Below are 20570 nucleotides of genomic sequence, written 5' to 3'. Positions count from 1 at the left end.
ATTTTCAATTCTACGGTTTGATAACCCATTCTCGCGTGGATGCGAGTACGAAAGGGAAATTTATTCAAAAAGAAGAAAAAAAAAAGAAACAAACGATCTAGAGAAAAAGTTAAAGATGCCAGACACGGAAGAAGAGGGAAGAATAATATGCGAAGTAACCGCAACATCTGACACCAAATTTTGCTGCGATATGGAGCAGTTGTCTAAAAATGCAATTAAACTTCGAAAGGTATATTGATCTATTTTTCTAAAAACGAGCGAAAATGGAAAGTTGATTATCGTTCGAAAGATCAACGATGAGAGTGGAGATGCGCGAAAGGTATTGGAATTAATGGCAACGAAGTCAAAGATTCGTCATGAAAGGAAAGAAAGTAATTGTCAGGTTATTAACGAATGCCGACTGGAACAGCCTCAGAGTTTCTACTTCGCGAAGATGAAAGAGTTTGCAAATAACTTGCCCGCAAATACCCTGTTACCTGTACGTAACTTCAAAATGCATTATGTCGTTTCTAACGTATAACAAACGTTATCGTTACATGATTCAACGTTTAGGAACAGGAAGAAACCATACGAAGTTTAATATCGGCTGGATTACGATGCAAGTACGCGAATATTTTCGAGGAGCAAATGCTCGAAACGAAGATACGTTATTACGAAGCGATGCACGATTTAGCTGTGAAAAGAGTAGTAGCCATCGAATGTCAAGATGTGTGTAATGTAGATTTAGAACAAATTCCTCCGTACAAACTCGCTGGGCGGACAGAATTTTATTCAAAGTATTTGAAACATCGATGCGCAATTGGAAAAAAGTATTATTTACCTCATAAACTGATGAGGAACATTGTTGCAAAAGCTCATATCTTGATGCCAGAGTGGATTTGTAATTTTGGCCGATATCGATTGGAATTTGATTATCTTGATTTCAACAGGTGATATATGTAATGATTATATAGTTTTTAAAAATTAATACTTGAACTGAACAGCGTTCTGTTCTTATCCCACACGCGTTAGCGTATATCGAATAAAACTTAACCAATGAACGTTAATAGCCTTTCATAATGGACAATCGTAGGTTCTTGGATTTAGTGGAAAACGATACGAAAAAAGGCGCGCTGATGATCAGTAGTACCTATTACAGCGACATCGTGCGATTAATTTCTCAACCCCGCTATATTTACGACGTGCCTCAGCCCTCTTTGCCAGACTTTCTCAATTGCGCTAATAATTTGCTCGCGCTTCAAGTGGTCACGCGCATGATAAACACTATTGAATACTTGCTTCAAGTTTTAAAAGACAAACAATCGGTGCCTTTATTCAAGGTACAACAATTTATTTGAGTATTTCGAATTTTTATCGTTCGATCGATTGGTATCGATCGATAAATCGTTCAAAGACAGCTACTGCTGCAAACTTCGTAAAGTATGATTGAAGTTCATTATTCAAATATGCAATTGACAATGAGTCGAGGAAACATTCATTGATATTTTTGTTCTGCAGTTACAATTAAAATGCGAGAACAACAAGCTATTTCTTAGTCCGACGATGCGTGAGATATGTCACGCATTTCATAACATAGTTGATCAAATCAGTCATGTCGGTCAACAATTACCGCCGCTGGATTCTTGGGTCGGTGTAAAGATTCAATGCGAGAACATTAAAGCTGTATTACCAGAACTATATCTAGAAGAAACGCATCGACGTCTCGCAGAGACATTACAAGATACTTTTCAACCTTTCAGTAATTACATTGAAGAATTGTCTAACAAATTTCAAGTTGTTTTCGATCCAGAAACGCACAAAAATATCGTTGCTTACGTTAGGACGGGACGCACGTTTCAAGAATGTGTATCCAAAGTTGAAGATTTTAACCAATTCATTCGAGAAATAAATGGCATGGTACAATATTATGCACATACATAGATGCACATATGACACAACATTTATTTATTTCGGAAGAAAGTAATAGGAGTTCACGAAATCTAGTTTTATTCCAGCCGGATCACGAATATTTTTCGATCGGAATAATTCATCAAGTCGCGGCAAAAGCAGGACTTCTTTATTATACGGAAGAAGTACGTAGGCTAATTATCGAGAAGTTGGTCGAAACCCATCGAAATTATAATCTTGAAATCTGTGATACGTTCGAAATGATCAGAGAACGTGCTTTAAACATTCCTCATACTACTAGAGAATTACTCGAATTAGGTAAATTTCTTAAATAAACATTTTTAAATAAGAGGATTTTTTAAGTAAGAAATCTATTAGGTTAAAAACTAAGTGATTGCGGATTTTGTCATTAGGTAGTATTGACAAAATCCGCAATCACTCAGTTGCCAACCCAATAGAAGAAAATTTGTAAATGTACCAGACAGAAAGGGATCAAGTGATATAATTTCTTTTCAGGTGAATATATGTTAATTGCTGCATCAACGTTAATGAGATCGTTAGAAGAAAAAATTACTTTATCGTTGCGCATGATGGCGTCATTAATCGGGATGACAGCATTAACCAAAGATCATATCGAATTAAATAACACCACTATTCATTGGTTAAAGCGGATAAGACCGGTATTCGAGCAGAATAGCGCGGCGTATGAGCAAATTAAATTTGAATTAGAGGAGAAACTTCAGAAAAGAATCGAAGATTTAAACGCGGATGTAGAAAACATGTTTCCTAGGTAAACCCCTATGATAGGAGAATTGATACAGTTTTGAATCTCTATATATTATAATAATATATATTATTGTATAGAGTAATGTATATAGTATATAGTATATAGTAATATATATTATAATATTGTATCATTATTTTGCTGATTTTAGATTGAAAATTATGAACGATATGGATGACGCAAATCGAATACGGGAATATATAGAATATATGCGAAAGTTTGCGCGTGATTTAGATCGTATGGATGAGAGAATAACATGCATCAACGACGAGGAGAAACTTTTCAAATATCCTCTCTCGGAATATCCACGAATCAATGAATTGAAAGAAAATATAATGCCATATTATGAATTAATTTATCGTGGTTACCAATGGCAAAGACATCGAGATGTTTGGTTAGATGGTCCGTTCGAGTACTTGGACTCAAACGATATCGAAAATAAGGCAACCGATTATTTTACTAGTTTTAACAAAATCAGTAAACAGTACAAAACAAGAATAAAGTTGGAAATCGCAATGAATTACCCGCATAGGTAATGGATACGATATCGAACGTATTTAGTTAATAAAGATATCGAATGTTAAGGCATCGCGATATTTTCGTTAGTTTCAAGGGATCGCCAGACGAACCGGATCCTTTTCAACAACCGGCGCCCTTAAAACTTTGTCATCAGCTTATCGAAAATATCAAGTGGTTCAAGGTGATTTTTAAGACACAATAGCCAGCTGTTTGTCGGGAATATTTTCTTACTGCCATTATTCTTAGCGCAGCAATATATACCGTTGCTAGCTGTTTTTCGAAATCCCGCGATCCGCCAAATCCATTGGGACGAAATGTCGGCTATAGCCGGTTTTGATCTTACTCCTGATGCCGGAACAATATTTCGAAAAATTATAAATATGAATTTAATGGAAGATTTGGAAAAGTAACAGAATTTTTATTACTTTCGTGCTTCTTTCTCTAACGTATTATAAATTAGATATTTTCCACTTTGTTTTATACATCAGACAGTTGATTTAAGTCTATATTCGATCAAGGTACGAAACGATAAGTATAAGCGCAACAAAACAACTTATGCTCGAGGAATTATTAGCAAAAATGATCGGCGAATGGGATGATGTACTATTTACCATTTCGCTTTATAAGGATTCAGGAGTAAACATCTTGACGCAATTAGATGATATTTATGCTCTATTGGAGGAACATATTATAAAAACTCAAACAATGCGAGGTTCCGCGTTTGTCAAGCTTATCGAGGAAGAAGTTAAAAATTTTTACTTTCTTCTACTTCGAATACAGTCAACGATCGAAGAATGGACCAAAGTATTTTCAAAAGCTTCATGGCATATTCCCTTTACGTTTATAGATATAATTTTTACATTTCTACATTAGGTTCAAGTACAATGGATGTATTTGTTACCCATCTTCTCAAGTAAAGATATCGTAGCACAGTTACCCGATGAAGAAGTACTGTTCGCTCAAGTCGACAGAATATTTCGTAGCGCAATGAATGGTGTTGCAAAGGATCCTCGTGTACGAGAAACTGCCGGTTCCGTAAGTTTTTGAATCGTTGCAATAATCGTAACGTTAAAGTAACCTGACTATTTACACAGGTGGGTCTTCTAGAAATCATGCAGGAGGCTAATGAATTAATGGAAAAGGTAAATGATGGAGTACTAAACTACTTAGAGAAGAAGAGACTTTTCTTCCCAAGATTTTTCTTTTTGAGTAACGACGATATGTTAGAAATACTGTCTGAAACAAAAGAGCCCTTTCGAGTTCAACCCCATCTTCGAAAATTATTCGAAGGGATAAATAAGCTGCGGTAAACTATCCTCGTTGGATGTTAATGATTAGGAACGCGATAACAATTTCGATTTTCTAATAAAGTACAACGTGATAGATTTGACGAAGATATGGAAATATGTTCGATGTTTAGCGAAGATTATGAAGAAGTTAGAATGCAAGAAAAAATTTCAACCATTGCCGCAAGAGGCTGCGTAGAAAGATGGCTTATTCAAGTATGCGATCACAACATATTTACAGGAACAAAATTCGAATCGAATATACAACGGTATGCAACCTGTCTCGAGGTTATAGGTCGAAGAACAAATGTCGATATCAGTAAGGCATGAAATCCTTATGAGCTACCTTGATTATGAAGTTAATAAACGGGTCATATGGGTATGTATATGGCCTGGTATGGTCGTCCTATGCGTTTCTCAAATTTATTGGAGTATGGAAGTTCAAAATAGTCTCATGACCCATATTCCTTCGACGATGGAAACACTGCATACTAAACTTAGATCTCAAATCTTAGAGATGGTTGAGTTAGTCAGAGGTACGTATGGTTCGCTTAAATCATTTACCGTTATTAAATAAAACATACCATCCTTAGGACAGTTATCGAAACAAAATAGAACTACGTTGAATGCTCTTATTACTCTGGACGTGCATGCTATGGATGTGGTAAAATCATTGATCGACAAGAAAATCATAAACGAAACGGATTTTGATTGGTTAGCGCAATTGCGCTACTATTGGGAAGATGATGTGTTTGTTAGAATTATATATACAGCTGTGGCCTACGCATACGAATACATTGGAAATTGTCCTCGCCTCGTTATTACTCCTCTGACAGATAGGTAAGAAAGAAGGCGTTGAATTGTCGAAACAAATTTAACGGGACTCTACTCCATAGGTGTTATCGCACTTTAATCGGCGCATACTCGTTACACTTGAACGGTGCACCGGAAGGTCCAGCTGGTACCGGTAAAACAGAAACGACGAAAGATTTAAGCAGAGCTATAGCGATACAATGCGTAGTTTTCAATTGCTCCGAAGGTCTCGACTATAAGAACATGGGAAAGTTCTTCAAAGGTCTTGCTTCGTGCGGAGCATGGTCCTGTTTCGATGAGTTTAACAGAATCGAACTAGAAGTATTATCTGTAGTTGCACAGCAAATGCTTTCCATCACCCAGGCAGTACGAGCTAAATTGGAAACGTTCGTCTTCGAGGGCACTGAATTGAGATTAAATCCTGCCGTTTACGTTTGCATCACAATGAACCCTGGCTACGCAGGTCGTACAGAGCTGCCAGACAATCTGAAAGTCCTATTCAGAACCGTAGCAATGATGGTACCGGATTACGCTATGATCGCTGAAATATTTCTTTACTCTTCTGGATTTAGTAGCGCTCGAGAACTCTCTACGAAAATCGTAACGACGTACAAGTTATGCTCCGAGCAACTGTCCACGCAATCTCACTACGACTATGGCATGCGAGCTGTGAAAACAGTCTTAACAGCCGCGCAAAACATCAAACTACAATTTCCAGACGAGGACGAGTCCATGCTTTTACTTAGATCGGTGATCGATGTGAATTTACCAAAGTTCTTGGCGCACGATGTTCCACTTTTCCAAGGCATCGTATCCGATCTGTTTCCCGGATTGGAACTTCCGTCTCCAAGTTATGAAGTACTTTTAAGAGCGGTTTACGAGGTTGCTGACAAATATAACTTGCAACCAGTGGATGGTTTTCTCCTAAAAATCATACAAACGTTCGAAATGATGATCGTTCGTCACGGATTTATGCTCGTTGGAGAACCGTTCGGTGGGAAGACCTCGGTTCTCCATACTTTGGCCGATGCTCTAACTTTAATGCACGAACGGGGCGACGAGAACGGAGCGATGACGAAATATTATACGATTAATCCGAAGTCTATAACGTTAGGACAGCTATACGGATGTTTCGATCCGGTTTCTTCCGAATGGACGGACGGTGTATGCGCTGTTATATTTCGAACGTATGCCGCCGAAGACTCACCGGATAGAAAATGGATTATTTTCGACGGACCAGTCGATGCACTGTGGATCGAGAACCTGAATACCGTTCTCGACGACAATAAAAAACTTTGCTTAACGTCCGGTGAAATAATACAAATGTCCAACGTGATGTCCATGATCTTCGAAGTGATGGATCTTGCACACGCATCGCCCGCCACAGTGTCCCGTTGTGGAATGATATACGTAGAGCCGCGCGTTCTTGGCTGGCAGCCATTCGTTCAATCTTGGATAAATAAACTGAATCCCGCGTGGAAGGAAGGTCAAGAGAAAAATATTCAGGAACTGTTCAATTGGTTGGTGGACCCATGTTTGGAATTTATTCGAAAATCCTGTCGCAAAACCATCAGTGCTGGTCAAATTCACGAGGTTGTATCAACGATGACTCTTTTCGAAATGTTGATGGAAGACGCGGTAGAACAGAATCCAAAAACGTACGATCAATTCATTGTACCTTGGCTACAGGCATCTATACTGACTTCAATAGTTTGGGGAGCCGCCGGTACGTTAGATTACGCTTCCCGTGTCAAATTCAACGCGTTTTATTTGACTTTCTGGAAGAACGAACAGAAGGAACACCCGCTTCCCGAATTTCTCATCGAATCCCTGATCTCTATCCCAACAGACGAATTGATTCACGATTGCTTTTACACGTATCGAGGACGAGGAGCGTGGAGACGTTTCTCTGACCTGGCAAGGCAAGAAGAGTATTCGGATACCGGAAGCCTTGTCCAATTAATGATTCCTACTATCGACACGGCAAAATATCAAAATCTGTTTTTAAAGCACGTTAATCACCGTAAACGTTTTTTATTGTATGGAGAGACAGGGACCGGGAAAAGTTTCTACATCAAGGATTTGATCATGAACAAGTTAAGCGAACAAGACTATCTACCAAATTTCGTTACATTCACTCCGCATATTACTGCTGCACAGACGCAGGAGCTGATCGTGTTAAAATTATACAAGAGACGCAGAAATCAATTTGGTCCTTTGTCGGGCACACACTGCATCGTATTTATCGATGATGTCAACATGCCTGCAAAAGAAACGTTCGGTGCCCAACCGCCGATCGAGCTGCTCCGGCAATTTTTCGATCATAAAATTTGGTTTGATCTGAAACAACCGGAAATAATTTATATATACGATACGATGTTCATCTGTGCGATGGCCCCGCCAGGCGGTAGTAGACAAGAATTATACCAAAGATTCCTGAGGCATTTCAACCTATTTAGCATCGACAACTTTACCGAGGATACTATCATCAGAATTTTTACGAATATCGCGTTTATCGGATTGCAACGGAATGGTTTCACCACGGCAGTTATGCCGACCATCATGGAGATTGTAAACGCCACTATGAACATTTTCCAGGACGCTCAGAAAGAACTTAGACCGACACCAGCGAAGTCCCATTATCTCTTCAACTTACGTGACTTTTCTCGAGTGATAACTGGTTGCACGATGATCAGCGAAGAGTCCGTGAAATCGAAATCGGATTTCACAAAATTGTGGGTTCATGAAACTCTAAGGGTCTTTGGTGATCGCCTAATCGATACAAACGACCGACAATGGTTGTTTTTCAAGATCAAAGAAGTAGTTGGAAGTAATCTCAGAGAGTCGTTCGAGATGGTGTTTGATTATTTACCAAAATTTAACGACCAGTTAACGGAACAAAGTCTACGGAGTCTCGTATTTGGTACCTTCATGGATATAGATACGATTCCGAGCGATCGTCGTTACGAAGAAGTAAAATCGATGGAGGAATATTCGGAAGTAGCAATTTCTTGTCTCGAGGAATACAATCTTACACACAGGCACAAGATGGATATTGTTTTGTTTCGTTACGCTTTGGAACATCTCGCCAAAATCTGCCGCATATTAGTAATTCCTTGTGGTAGCTTACTGATGGTTGGCGTAGGTGGATCCGGTAGACAATCGTTAACAAGATTAGCTTCCAATATGACCGGTCTCGGTATTTTCCAGCCAGAAATCGGCAGCGCATATGGCATACAGGAATGGCGGGACGATATAAAGAAGGTTCGTTTCTTAATCGAAATGGCATAATTAAATGGAATCCTGATAATAACTTAATAAACGCAGGTGTTATATTTGCATCGTTTAGGTGCTCATGAACTCCGGCGGCGCAGGCAAAGACTTCGTGTTCTTACTCACCGAAGGACAAATTAAAAGCGAAATTTTCCTGAACGACATCGACAGTTTGTTAAATTCAGGCGAGGTGCCAAATCTATTTACTATCGAGGAAAGACAGGAAATTATTGAAATGGCACGGTTACCAGCTCAGGGTGGTGATCGAAATTTAGACATATCGGTACTCTCGATCCTTGCCTTCTTCGTGAATCGTTGCAAAGAGAAGTTACACATAATGCTATGCTTCAGTCCCATCGGGGACACCTTCAGAATTAGACTTCGACTTTATCCGAGTCTCGTGAATTGTTGCACGATAGATTGGTTCGATGTATGGCCAGAGGATGCTCTCGAACAGGTAGCTCTACGCAGCACCACTGCGATCAATATCGATGAACAAGTGAAGATCAACGCAGTGATCGCGTGTAAATTTTTCCACGTTTGCGCCAAAGATATTAGCACTCGGTTTTACAATGCCACTGGTAGGCAAACTTACATCACAACGGCCGGATTTCTCGATCTCATACGAACTTATGCAGAGCTGATGAAAGAGAAACAAGAAGCACTTATTCTCGCGAGGTACGCGTTCGGAATAAATATTCAGCGGAACTGAAAAAGAATGCAAATTTAAGATTACCCACTCTTTCTTTCTCTTATATTTTATACTTTCTTCTTGCGTATCGCAGAGATAGATATATCAGCGGATTGGATAAATTAGAATACGCGGCCGAGCAAATTGGTCGAATGAGAGTAACGCTTTCGCAATTACGGCCTCAACTTGAAGCGTCTGCCAAGGAGACGGCCGATACTATGAAGAGAATTGAAACCGAGAATATCAGTGTGGAAAAGGCAAGAATCATGGTAAAGAGAGACGAAGATGTAGCGAATGTACAGGCCGAAATAGCGAGAAATTTGAAGACAGAATGCGAGGCGGATTTAGCGCAGGCTTTGCCAGCTCTAGAAGATGCAATAGGTATCGTACATAGATATACATATTCGTAAGAACCTTGCGCGCGGTTACGCTGTTCATAAATTTTATTCACTTTGCATTTTACATGATCGTAGCCGCTCTAAACACTCTAAAGCCAGCAGACATAACGGTTGTAAGGACAATGAGAAGTCCTCCAGCCGGGGTAAAACTCGTAATGGCTGCGGTATGCGTGATGTTAAGTATACCTCCTCTCAGAGTTGAAGATCCAGTTAGCGGTAAAAAAGTACTCGATTACTGGACTCCAAGCAAACGTTTATTAGGTGACATGAGATTTTTGGAAACTTTGCGGCAGTACGATAAAGACAACATTCCACCGCATATAATGCAGGTCATATTGTCAGTTATCGTTTATTCTCCACTGCAGCTTGTTTGCGTAAATATAATAAGCTTAACTCATAAAATGAATCTTGGTAAATATAGGAAATCAAAACGACATACATGACCGATAAGAACTTCGAACCGAAAATTGTAGCTAGGGCATCGTCGGCTGCTGAAGGTCTCTGCAAATGGGTGAGAGCGATGGTTTTATACGACGAAGTGATCAAAGTAGTTGGACCGAAAAGAGCGAAGTTGGAAGGCGCGCAACGAGATTACGAAAATACTATTAAATTTCTGAACGAGAGACGCGAAATGCTGGCCGAATTGACCGCAAGATTAGAACTTCTTAACGAACGTTTAAGCGTAACTCTCGCCAAAAAGATCGAGTTGGAAAACGAGGTAACAGAGGCATAAACGAGTCGTATATTATGCTAAATGGTAATTGCGATTCCATAGGTGACAAACTGCAGAAATAAGTTGATTCGTGCGGAAAAATTAATTAGCGGCTTGGGAGGAGAAAAAAATCGTTGGATGATGGCAGCAGCAAATTTACAAAGTTCTTACGATACTTTGCCAGGAGATATTTTAATTTCCTGTGGCATGATAGCGTATCTGGGACCGTTCACGTCTAACTACCGTATCGAAAACTTGGAAAAATGGATAGACTATGTTAACAGCTTGAATATCCCATGCTCGAAAAGTTACGATTTCGTTGAAGTACTCGGCACCGAGATAAAGATCAATTCTTGGAATATATTTGGGCTACCTCGAGACTCGTTCTCCACCGAGAACGCCATTATCATGGATAATTCGAAGAGGTGGAGTTTGTTCGTTGATCCTCAGAGTCAAGCGAATAAATGGATTCGCAACATGGAGAAGCAAAACGAACTTGAAATCATCAAGATAACGGATAAGGATTACATGAACATCATAGAACAAGCACTAGAGTATGGTAATATATGTACATATGTATATGTATTATTTGAAAAATATATTGTCACAATTCATTCTTACTGTTACTTTATGTACCTGCGTTTAGGAAAACCGGTATTAATAGAGAACGTTCTTGAAGACTTGCCACCACCTCTTGATCCGATATTAACAAAGGCAATATATAAAATGGGTCCCTTGTGGTATATCACGCTTGGTGAAAAGTCAATTGAATACAGTTTGAGGTTTAAACTGTATATTACGACGAAACTACGCAATCCGCATTATCTACCAGAAATTTTCAACAAAGTAACCGTGATCAATTTCGCGTTAACGATTGGTGCTTTAGAAGATCAGTTGTTAGGTATCGTGGTCGCAAAGGAGAGGCCCGATTTGCAGGAAAAGCGAGAATATTTAATCGTTCAAAGTGCCGCGAATAGACAAGCTTTGCAACAAGTGGAGGATAATATTTTGAAAACTTTATCGGCGTCAGGAGCTAGCATATTGGAGGACGAGGAAGCCATAGAAATTTTGGACTCGTCCAAAATTCTCTCTATCGATATATTTAAGAAGCAAGCTGCCGCGAAGAAAACGGAGGCACAAATCGAAGAATTCCGACAAAATTATAAGCCCATCGCAAGACATAGTTCCGCTCTCTACTATACGATCACCGATCTACCTAACATCGATCCTATGTATCAATATTCTTTGACTTGGTTTATCAACTTATACATCAATTCCATCGATACTGCGAACAAAAGTAAAATTCTCGAAAGAAGACTCGCGTTTCTGCGAGAAACTTTTACTTATAACTTGTACCAAAATGTCTGTAGATCTTTATTTGAAAAGGACAAGGTAAACTTACATACTATACTTTCTTACGATATAATTGAGTTGAAAATGTTGATATGTGTCATCTCCCCGATCAGATTTTGTATTCGTTTGTCTTATATACGACAATTTTAATATCGGAGAACACGATCACGAGAGAAGAAATGACATTCTTTCTATCTGGAGGCGTCGCATTGGCTGCAATACCAGACAATCCAGCGTCTAACTGGCTTCCAGCTAAATCTTGGGGAGAAATTTGCAGAGTTCATATATTACCTAGCTTCGCCAATTTTCAATCAAACTTTACCCGCAATTTAAACAGATGGAAGCAGTATTACGATTTATCGAATCCGGAAAACTCACAAATACCAGACCCATGGGAAAAGAATTTAACACCTTTTCAGAAATTGATCGTCACAAGAATGATCAGAACAGACAAAGTGATGATCATGGTAAAACACACAGACCATTATAGTGCCCTTCGTTCTTTTATTTATCCTCTTATACTTAACGCGAAAACACTAAAACGTTTTAGATACAACGATTCGTTGAAGCTGGGATTGGTTTGAAGTTTGTGTTACCGCCACCCTTCGACATCTCCAAATCGTTCGCAGAATCGAGTTCTCTGATACCATTGATCTTTATTTTATCTCCGGGCTCGGATCCAATGGAAGCGCTTACGATATTCGCAGAGAACATGAACTTCCACGAAAGATTTCGTTCGATTTCCCTCGGTCAAGGTCAAGGGCCGATCGCTCAGAAGCTGATTAAACAAGGACAAAACGATGGCGAATGGGTGTGCCTACAAAATTGTCACTTAGCTGCCTCTTGGATGCCTATGTTGGAAGATATCTGCGAACACTTCGATCCTTCGAATACACACAGCAACTTTCGTTTATGGCTTACTAGCTATCCTGCCACTCACTTTCCAATTACAATCCTACAAAATGGTGTCAAAATGACAAACGAACCTCCAACTGGATTGCAGAACAATATTATGAGGTGAATCTAGCAAACTATTTAAACATAATCTACCGACTATCTATGTTTCAAGCGTGCACAAATGAAACGAATAAATAAACGAATGCTCAATTCAATCACTAGGTCCTACAAAGCAGAAGCTACCAAAACCATGGATTTATTTGATACGGAACTCAATAAAAAGAGAGCGTACTCAAAGTTGCTATATGCTTTATGCTTCTTTCATGCTGTAATACAGGAAAGACGAAATTACGGCGCTCAGGGTTGGAACATAAAATACGGTCCGTCAAACGCCTTTTTCTTTTTTTTTACTTTAACTTTTTCTTTCGTGTTCCTAAAATCACTAGCATCATACCTAAATGCTTGCAATGAGAAAAATTGTATAAGATAATTACATGCACAGGTTTCAACGAATCGGACCTTCAAATATCAGCCCAACAACTTCATCTATACATAAATGACTACGAAGATGTTCCTTTTAAAGCTATTATATATCTAACCGGTGAATGTAATTACGGTGGTCGAGTCACGGATGATAGAGATCGACGATGCCTAAACACGATATTACAAGATTTTTATAATCGGAATGTAATTACGGACCAGAATTATGCCTTCGCGGATATTGGATCTGAATACACTTTACCAAAGAGGTATTTCTATTTTTCTATTTTTTTGCTCAGGTTTTTATCGTCGTAGAATAAAAAGAGAGAAAGATTAACGTGCCGTTTTACATGCACGTAGGCACGAATACGAAGATTATATAAAACAAATTCAAGGAATTCCTTTAAATCCACCGCCAGAAGTACTTGGATTGCATATGAACGCAGGGATTACGCGGGACCTTGAATTGTCGAACGAATTCTTTGAATCCATGATGTTAGTTCAAGGAACAGTGACGATAGGCGATACTACTAAGCAAGACGAAATGTTATTGAACATAAAAGATGATATTTATAACAGAATGCCTGAATTGTTTGATATCGAAGAAGCGCAAAAACAATATCCTATTATGTACATGGAATCGATGAATACCGTTTTGATACAAGAATTGATAAGGTATAACATTCTTTTACATGAGATTCGGGAATCTCTCGATATGCTAGAAAAGGCGGTAAAAGGATTAATAGTGATGACTCCTGCGTTAGAGGTATTGCGAAATCCAATGGCATTATACAACGATAATATATATTTAGCGATAAATAAAATATGAAATATAATTATAGATTCTAGCTAGTCATATATTAAGCGCAAGAATTCCACCGTCTTGGGTACAAGCATGTGCTTATCCAACTTTAAAACCATTGCCAAACTTTATCAACGATTTTCTTGACCGGTTAAGCTTCTTTCAAAAATGGTTAATACAGGATAAACCAGAAACGTTTTGGATATCTGGATTCTCGTTTGTACATGCTTTCCTTACGGCAACAACGCAAAACTTCGCGAGAAAATATAAGATACCCATTGATAGAATTGATTTTGATTTCGAGGTTTTACGATAGTTACAAACGTATCTTTTATCGCGGTGAGGAGGATATTAAATATTTCCATCGTCGTTTGTTCTAGGTACTTCCTACGTATGAATTGCATACATCCCCAATTGATGGCGTTTACGTTTACGGAATGTATTTGGCCGGCGCAAGATGGGATATACAAAGCATGCTACTCGCTGAAAGTTATCCAAAAGTTCTTTGGGAACCTATGCCAATCATTTGGATGAAACCAAAAGTAGTGGATTCCATTCATGTAGGAGAGCGATACGAATGTCCTCTTTACATAACTTCTGCGCGTTTTGGTGTTCTTAAGACGACCGGACATTCAACTAATTACGTGTTATCGATCCTCTTAAATACCAACTATCCTGTTAGTCATTGGATTAAAAGAGGATTGGCTCTCCTTTGTCAACTCGACAATTAAACAATCTCTCATAGTGATCTTTATCACTAAACTTGTATTTTTTAGCTAATTAATTACAAAATTACGAATCATATACGTGATATGTATAATGTATAACATTTAATGAATATCCTATACATACACACATACGTGTACATTAGTACATACATAAAAGAAGTTAAAACATGGCGTCACTCTAAGCGCTTAAGGTATAAATGAAACATTTTGAATTAGCCAATAAATGAAACTTGTTTTAATATATATTTTACACCTACATATTAATTAAGTTTGTACAACGAAACAAAGAGCAATCGGATTTTAGTTTATTATTTAATCACTTTATTAATATGAGTAGTTCTACTTTTGTTCTTGATAATGGTGCCTATACCGCAAAAGTTGGGTTAGCTTCCGACAATGCCAAGTAAGTTATGATGCAGAAAATAATTAAATTAGAACAAAAAGGAGTACAATTATTAACGGATTTATTTTTAGGTTAGTTCCAAATTGTATAATGAAAGCGAAAAGCGAACGACGAAGACCTTTTGTAGGAAATCAAATCGAAGAATGTCGAGATGCATCTGGTCTGTTTTACATTTTACCGTTTCAAAAAGGATATCTTGTCAATTGGGACGTTCAGAAGACTGTGTGGGATTATATATTCTCTAAAGAATGCTGTCTGGTAAACTTGAATCAGCTTTCTGTGATTGTAACTGAACCTTTATTTAATTTTCCAACCATTCAAGAAGCTATGACAGAAATATTTTTCGAAGAATACGAATGTCAAAGTCTTTTAAGAATCAATAGCTCTACTCTCTCTTGTTATCAATATAAAATGGAAAATCCTAATACAAAATGTTGTATTGTAGTTGATAGTGGTTATAGCTTTACACACGTAGTACCATATATAAATGATACCAAAGTTAAAGAAGGTATTAGACGCATTGACGTGGGTGGAAAACTTCTTACAAATCACCTCAAAGAAATTATATCTTATCGTCAGCTTCATGTTATGGATGAAACTTATGTAATAAATCAGGTGAAGGAGGATTCTTGTTTTGTTTCTTCAGAATTTTTCAAGGATATGGAAACTGCCAAAAATAAGTTAGAAAACAATCCTATAGTCAAAGATTATGTTTTACCAGATTATACAACATTAAGACGTGGTTTCCTCAAAAATCCGGAACCTCCTAATGAACAACAAACTCTACGTTTAAGCAATGAAAGATTTGCTATACCCGAAATCTTGTTTTTTCCTTCGGATGTTGGTATTCGTCAAATGGGTATTCCAGAAGCAATTATGGATTGCTTGAAAGCATGCGACGAAGAGACGTGGCCGCATCTTTTGTCTAATATTATTCTTACTGGAGGTAACGCAAAATTTCCTGGATTCCAAGAAAGAATTTACAAGGAAGTTAGAAGCTTAGCACCTGCAGAATATACGATAAATGTGCATTTACCTGAAAAGTAACGAAACATTTAATTTTGTAATTGATACATCTGAAAAGATTTCGATATTCGATACATATTCTATTGTTACATATTGTTTTCAGCCCGATCACATATGCATGGCATGGTGGTAAAACACTTTCAAAAGATCCAATATTTTCAAGTCTTTTGGTAACTAGAGAGGATTACGAGGAAGAGGGCCAAAATCTTTGTTTCGAACGTTTCGATGTCTAACTTTAATAAATTTGTTGTATTGGATAATCTGTACATATGTGTACAATATTGTATATTGTATATAATATCGCGACATATATTAATCTCTTTTTTTTACATGTGATACGAATGATATAAAAAATATAAGTGGAATGTATAAATAATATTACTATTAGTATGAAATATTATTACTATTCTTGTAAACTCTTTGAATAAAACTCAAATGGATTTCATTTGTGCCATCAGTTCCTCTAGACTAGCATCAGATTCAGACGGAATTTGATTAATTTGAGATTTTTCGTCCATTTGTTGATCTTGTTCATCAAGAAGAGAAATTCCTGCAATGAAGCAATCGATCAATTTGTTAATCATATACTAATATTTTATCTTTCCATATGTTACTTACCCCATTCATTATCTTCATGAAGAGGCTTATCTTCAACTATTTTCTCTATCTTTTGTTCTGGTTTTGGTTTCAATGCATATTCTAGTTGATGTTTTCTACAATACCTATCTTCACAGTTTGGATTTGGTTTTAACATCATTTTAGGGAAAAAATCTTGCATAGCATTATAACCCAAATAATGAGTAACATCGCCAAAGTTTAAAAGATACTTCAATGCATTTTGAACTAAAAAACCTGCAACAATTCCCATAGTTGTTGGCAAAGATGCTGCACAAACCCCATCTCGTTTTAGAGTTTTTTCATCAATGTTTTCTGCGACTACTAATGGAGGAGCACACTAGAAATAAAATGATATTTTTCACCAATCAAGTTTAAGCTTTAATGCTTTGCTTATACTTTAATTTTTATTTTTATTCACCGCAAAACAAGCTGTCTCTCCAGGAATAATAAATTGAATATGACCTGAAACTGCATTTTCAGATACCCCACTTTCAAACCACTTCTGATTAAGTTCGTTACATGCGGTATTAATCGCCATTCGTGCTTCAAAATTGTCTACACAGCTCAAAACTAAATCTACTGGACCTTTATTCAAACTTGCTGTGCTAAAAATAAAATTTAATGTCACTTAGATATTGTTAATTACAATTATTCAAAAATTAGGTTTATGTACCGTATGATATTTGTAAAATCTTCAAAATGATCCATTGTAGTAATGTTGTAATTGTAAGTTTCAATCTCTACATCTGGATTAATATATTGTAATGTTGTTGCTGCTGCTTCTACTTTATTTTGGCCAGCTTGGTAAGGTTGGAAGAAAAGTCTATTCATATTGGCCATTTCTACTTTGTCATAGTCAAAAAGAATCAACTGAAATTTACTTGTTTGTTACTTAGGAAACAGATAAATTTTTCGTTTATGACTTTGTATAAGACTGTTACCTTGCCAATTCCACATCTTGTTAGCATTTCTGCAGTCACACTACCAACTCCGCCTATTCCAACTATAGCAATTGTTAATTCTTTTATTCTTTCATAATTATTTACTATACCCATACGTTTTAATGCCATCAAACGACTAATCAAAGGACAAAGAAACATTAAGATATTTTTCTTTCAATTTTGTATTAAAAAGTATATAATTGAAGTATTTATAATTCAAACTATTTAATATAATGAAAAAGTTTTATATAAGCAAAAATTACCTGTAAGGATTTGCATCAGTCACTTCACTTGACATATGTTCTATTTTTGCTCTTGTAGTAAACGCATTTTTATGTTGTTTTTGAAGTAGTTTGTCTTCAAGTTCTTTGATTTTTTGCCTCAATCCATCAATTTCATCCATTATGGATATTACAAGTAATTTTCAAAAATATGTAAGCAGCTGTACTTACTTTCAACTGCAACTGCGGTTATGGCACGCTATTCTATTGCAGGTGCAAAGCAACGTACTTATACGTACATGTATACTTATACGATACGCGCTGCAAAATATAGATCTTTATACACATAACACACTGATAAAGAGGATAATCCAGTTTTCAATAAAAATTATTAACTTGGTAATTAATCTCATATACGATATGTTCGAATTTTATAATAACTTTTACTGAATTTTATAATGATTTCGTAATTAGAAACATAACCTGTTACATTCTACTTGATTTATCCAAGCAGAGTACGTATTTACGTATGCTACAAAATTAAAGAATATTTTGTATAGTTACTTATAAATTCCTACCACTTTTTCCCTACATTAAGGTAATAAAAATGTTAATTTTTTCGAAAATTAATTATACAGATTTAAGTTGAAATGTATGAAGATACGACTATGTGTAGAATTGTAATTATATGGTAATGATGAAAAATGAGAAATCAGTATGAGATATTGTTTAATTTCAGTAAAAAAATTCAATAATTATAAGATTTATTATTTCTTTTTAATACAAACAAAATTGTATCTGCTTCTTTTTTCAATTAATTCTATACAGCATTGTTTAGTATTACAGCGTTTCGTATCGTAAATTATACATATTATTGTTACACTGCATATATGCACAAATGTTTTGTACCTGCATAAAGGAAAATTTTGAAACTTTTCGTTATTATTTATTTAGCCATTGTATCACTAATTTTAAGAGTAAATATTAGAAAAACATTAAAAACATGTGATCACGTAATACAGGATGGATAATTTTTTATTTTCATGCTTTTATGATCGATGACAAGTTTAAATCAAAGTAGATCCGTGCATTTTGGCTAATTTTATTGTCATACCTCAACCGCATTAGAATAATTTATTTTCCGCGTTAGAAAAAAAATTTAGAACCGAAGAGAGAAACAGAAAACGAAGAAGTATGTAAACAATTTCACTTTATCGCTTTGGCATTATTATGAGTGAATATAAAATTCGAATGTACATTTAGTATATATTGAAATATTAGGTGCACTTTCTTCTACCAGGATATAGCCGTTCTTAAACAAAATGGGAAAAACAAATTTTTAAACTGGCCTATAATATATGATAATGACAGAACGGCTTTCCTAGTGATATTTGTTTAATAATACATTGTCGACAAAATAGTGTTAAATTATGATGTTGCAAGATAAAATATCAACGTTAAAATTTAGCATAATATATTAATTACATTAGTGACAATTCGTTATTTTAATTTTTTTTTTTTTGTCTATGTTAATTTGCAGATTTAAATAGTAGTTATTCAATAGTTTTTTCCTATAAAACTAAACTAGATTATCGTAAACTTAACGTATGAACAGGGAAGAATTATCAAATTTGGACAAACAATTATATTTGCGCCGTTCTTGCCATGTGAAAGTGTCTTGAAATTAGATATTTGTCTCGTTCGAGCAATATGACAGTTATAAGCAGAATAAATAAAATGTATTTATACTTGTACATAAAGTATTTCCTTTTTACATCTTTAACATTTATAGCGCAGTATGCATCTCATACGTCTACATACTCTTTCCACTTATTTTCACTTATCTGCGTTACTTATATATGTATATATATTTTTTATGCATTATTGAAAAATAAAATATACATATATATATATACATGTAAAATCTTTGAATACATGATAATAAGGCAAAAACGGCGCAGTGATCAGAATAAGAAGCGAACATTACTCTTTAACCGATAATATTCGAGAGCATACCTCGCTCTTCAAATTCAAATCCACACTCCGCTTTATAGGGTACGCATTTATAATATGCTACGTGTTTGTGTATATATATATATATATATATATATATATATATATATATATACATACATATACACGTATATATATATGTACATATACACACATTTATATGTGTGTGCATGTATTATATATATGCATATGCAAAATTATTTTGTATATATATATATGTATATATACATATATATTGAATTGACCGTACTTTATGCATAATTTATACGTATAGGAACTGATGAATTCTTTCGAAATAATACGAAAGGACATGGTTTACAAGTGGAGTGTGCTCTATTCCTATACATTCTTTAAAAGTACGTCACTCTTCTTCTTTTTCTCCTTTTCTTCCTCTCAAAGAAAATTTTTCAAATGTACACAATAAACTGACTTACGGTCGTATATAAATAATTACATGTTCAATTTATAAACGTATTGAATAAGAAATACATTGGTAATGCTGTATTCGAAATAATTCGATCGATTTAGTGGGTGTTATTGACATTAAGTTTTTGACCAGCGCGTTAAGCTCACAATGTACAGCAATACGAATGTTTCTTTTTTTCATTTATCGACGTGTATCTTGTTCATGTACGTAGGCTTTTATTGGCGCCAAGTGTTTTAAGGTGCCTGTGAATTCTCGTTTTGATCAATGTATGAAAATTAAGTTGAAAATCTTAACAGTT

The 20570-nt window shown here is 36.0% G+C and overlaps 3 protein-coding genes across 3 annotated transcripts; 2 read left to right on the top strand and 1 right to left on the bottom strand.

The window, feature by feature from the left end:
• The first annotated feature begins 115 nt into the window (after window positions 1-115).
• LOC100646387 (dynein axonemal heavy chain 12) lies at window positions 116-14866 on the top strand. Its single transcript, XM_020865334.2, has 30 exons — window positions 116-229; window positions 290-478; window positions 553-929; window positions 1073-1319; window positions 1498-1896; window positions 1995-2205; window positions 2404-2677; window positions 2823-3203; window positions 3278-3371; window positions 3442-3596; window positions 3709-3994; window positions 4064-4225; window positions 4285-4496; window positions 4575-4692; window positions 4772-5012; window positions 5070-5316; window positions 5373-8553; window positions 8639-9240; window positions 9348-9634; window positions 9727-9980; window positions 10073-10369; window positions 10427-10922; window positions 11010-11755; window positions 11830-12183; window positions 12267-12733; window positions 12836-12993; window positions 13116-13362; window positions 13454-13859; window positions 13936-14199; window positions 14276-14866. Exons 1-30 carry the CDS (start codon window positions 116-118, stop codon window positions 14624-14626), a joined length of 11817 nt encoding a protein of 3938 aa, XP_020720993.2. The 3' UTR covers window positions 14627-14866.
• On the top strand, window positions 14777-16497 carry LOC100650608 (actin-related protein 6). The gene is made up of 3 exons (XM_003398748.4): window positions 14777-15026; window positions 15098-16069; window positions 16156-16497. The coding sequence occupies exons 1-3, from the start codon at window positions 14953-14955 to the stop codon at window positions 16283-16285; spliced, it is 1176 nt and encodes a 391-aa protein (XP_003398796.1). The 5' UTR covers window positions 14777-14952; the 3' UTR covers window positions 16286-16497.
• LOC100650489 (ubiquitin-like modifier-activating enzyme 5) lies at window positions 16283-19982 on the bottom strand. The gene is made up of 6 exons (XM_003398747.4): window positions 17875-19982; window positions 17612-17747; window positions 17344-17540; window positions 17089-17275; window positions 16671-17007; window positions 16283-16602 (listed from the first exon to the last, which is right to left on the bottom strand). Exons 1-6 carry the CDS (start codon window positions 18012-18014, stop codon window positions 16484-16486), a joined length of 1116 nt encoding a protein of 371 aa, XP_003398795.1. The 5' UTR covers window positions 18015-19982; the 3' UTR covers window positions 16283-16483.
• Between the last annotated feature and the right edge of the window lie 588 nt (window positions 19983-20570).

This window comes from Bombus terrestris, chromosome 11 (genome assembly GCF_910591885.1).
Source record: "Bombus terrestris chromosome 11, iyBomTerr1.2, whole genome shotgun sequence".
Classification (NCBI taxonomy): domain Eukaryota; kingdom Metazoa; phylum Arthropoda; class Insecta; order Hymenoptera; family Apidae; genus Bombus; species Bombus terrestris.
Note: the sequence above shows the minus strand (reverse complement) of the source record. Positions and strands in the feature narration are given on the sequence as shown.

Bases quoted from the DNA above. Each gene is read 5' to 3' on its own strand.
- LOC100646387 (XM_020865334.2), top strand. From the start codon at position 116: ATGCCAGACACGGAAGAAGAGGGAAGAATAATATGCGAAGTAACCGCA. The intron at 5,317-5,372 runs GTAAGAAAGAAG...TCTACTCCATAG, and splicing joins ATTACTCCTCTGACAGATAG to GTGTTATCGCACTTTAATCG. The intron at 13,363-13,453 runs GTATTTCTATTT...ACATGCACGTAG, and splicing joins GAATACACTTTACCAAAGAG to GCACGAATACGAAGATTATA.
- LOC100650608 (XM_003398748.4), top strand. From the start codon at position 14,953: ATGAGTAGTTCTACTTTTGTTCTTGATAATGGTGCCTATACCGCAAAA. The intron at 15,027-15,097 runs GTAAGTTATGAT...ATTTATTTTTAG, and splicing joins TTAGCTTCCGACAATGCCAA to GTTAGTTCCAAATTGTATAA. The intron at 16,070-16,155 runs GTAACGAAACAT...TATTGTTTTCAG, and splicing joins AATGTGCATTTACCTGAAAA to CCCGATCACATATGCATGGC.
- LOC100650489 (XM_003398747.4), bottom strand. From the start codon at position 18,014: ATGGATGAAATTGATGGATTGAGGCAAAAAATCAAAGAACTTGAAGAC. The intron at 17,541-17,611 runs GTAACAGTCTTA...AGTAAATTTCAG, and splicing joins CAAGATGTGGAATTGGCAAG to TTGATTCTTTTTGACTATGA. The intron at 16,603-16,670 runs GTAAGTAACATA...GCTTCATTGCAG, and splicing joins TCATGAAGATAATGAATGGG to GAATTTCTCTTCTTGATGAA.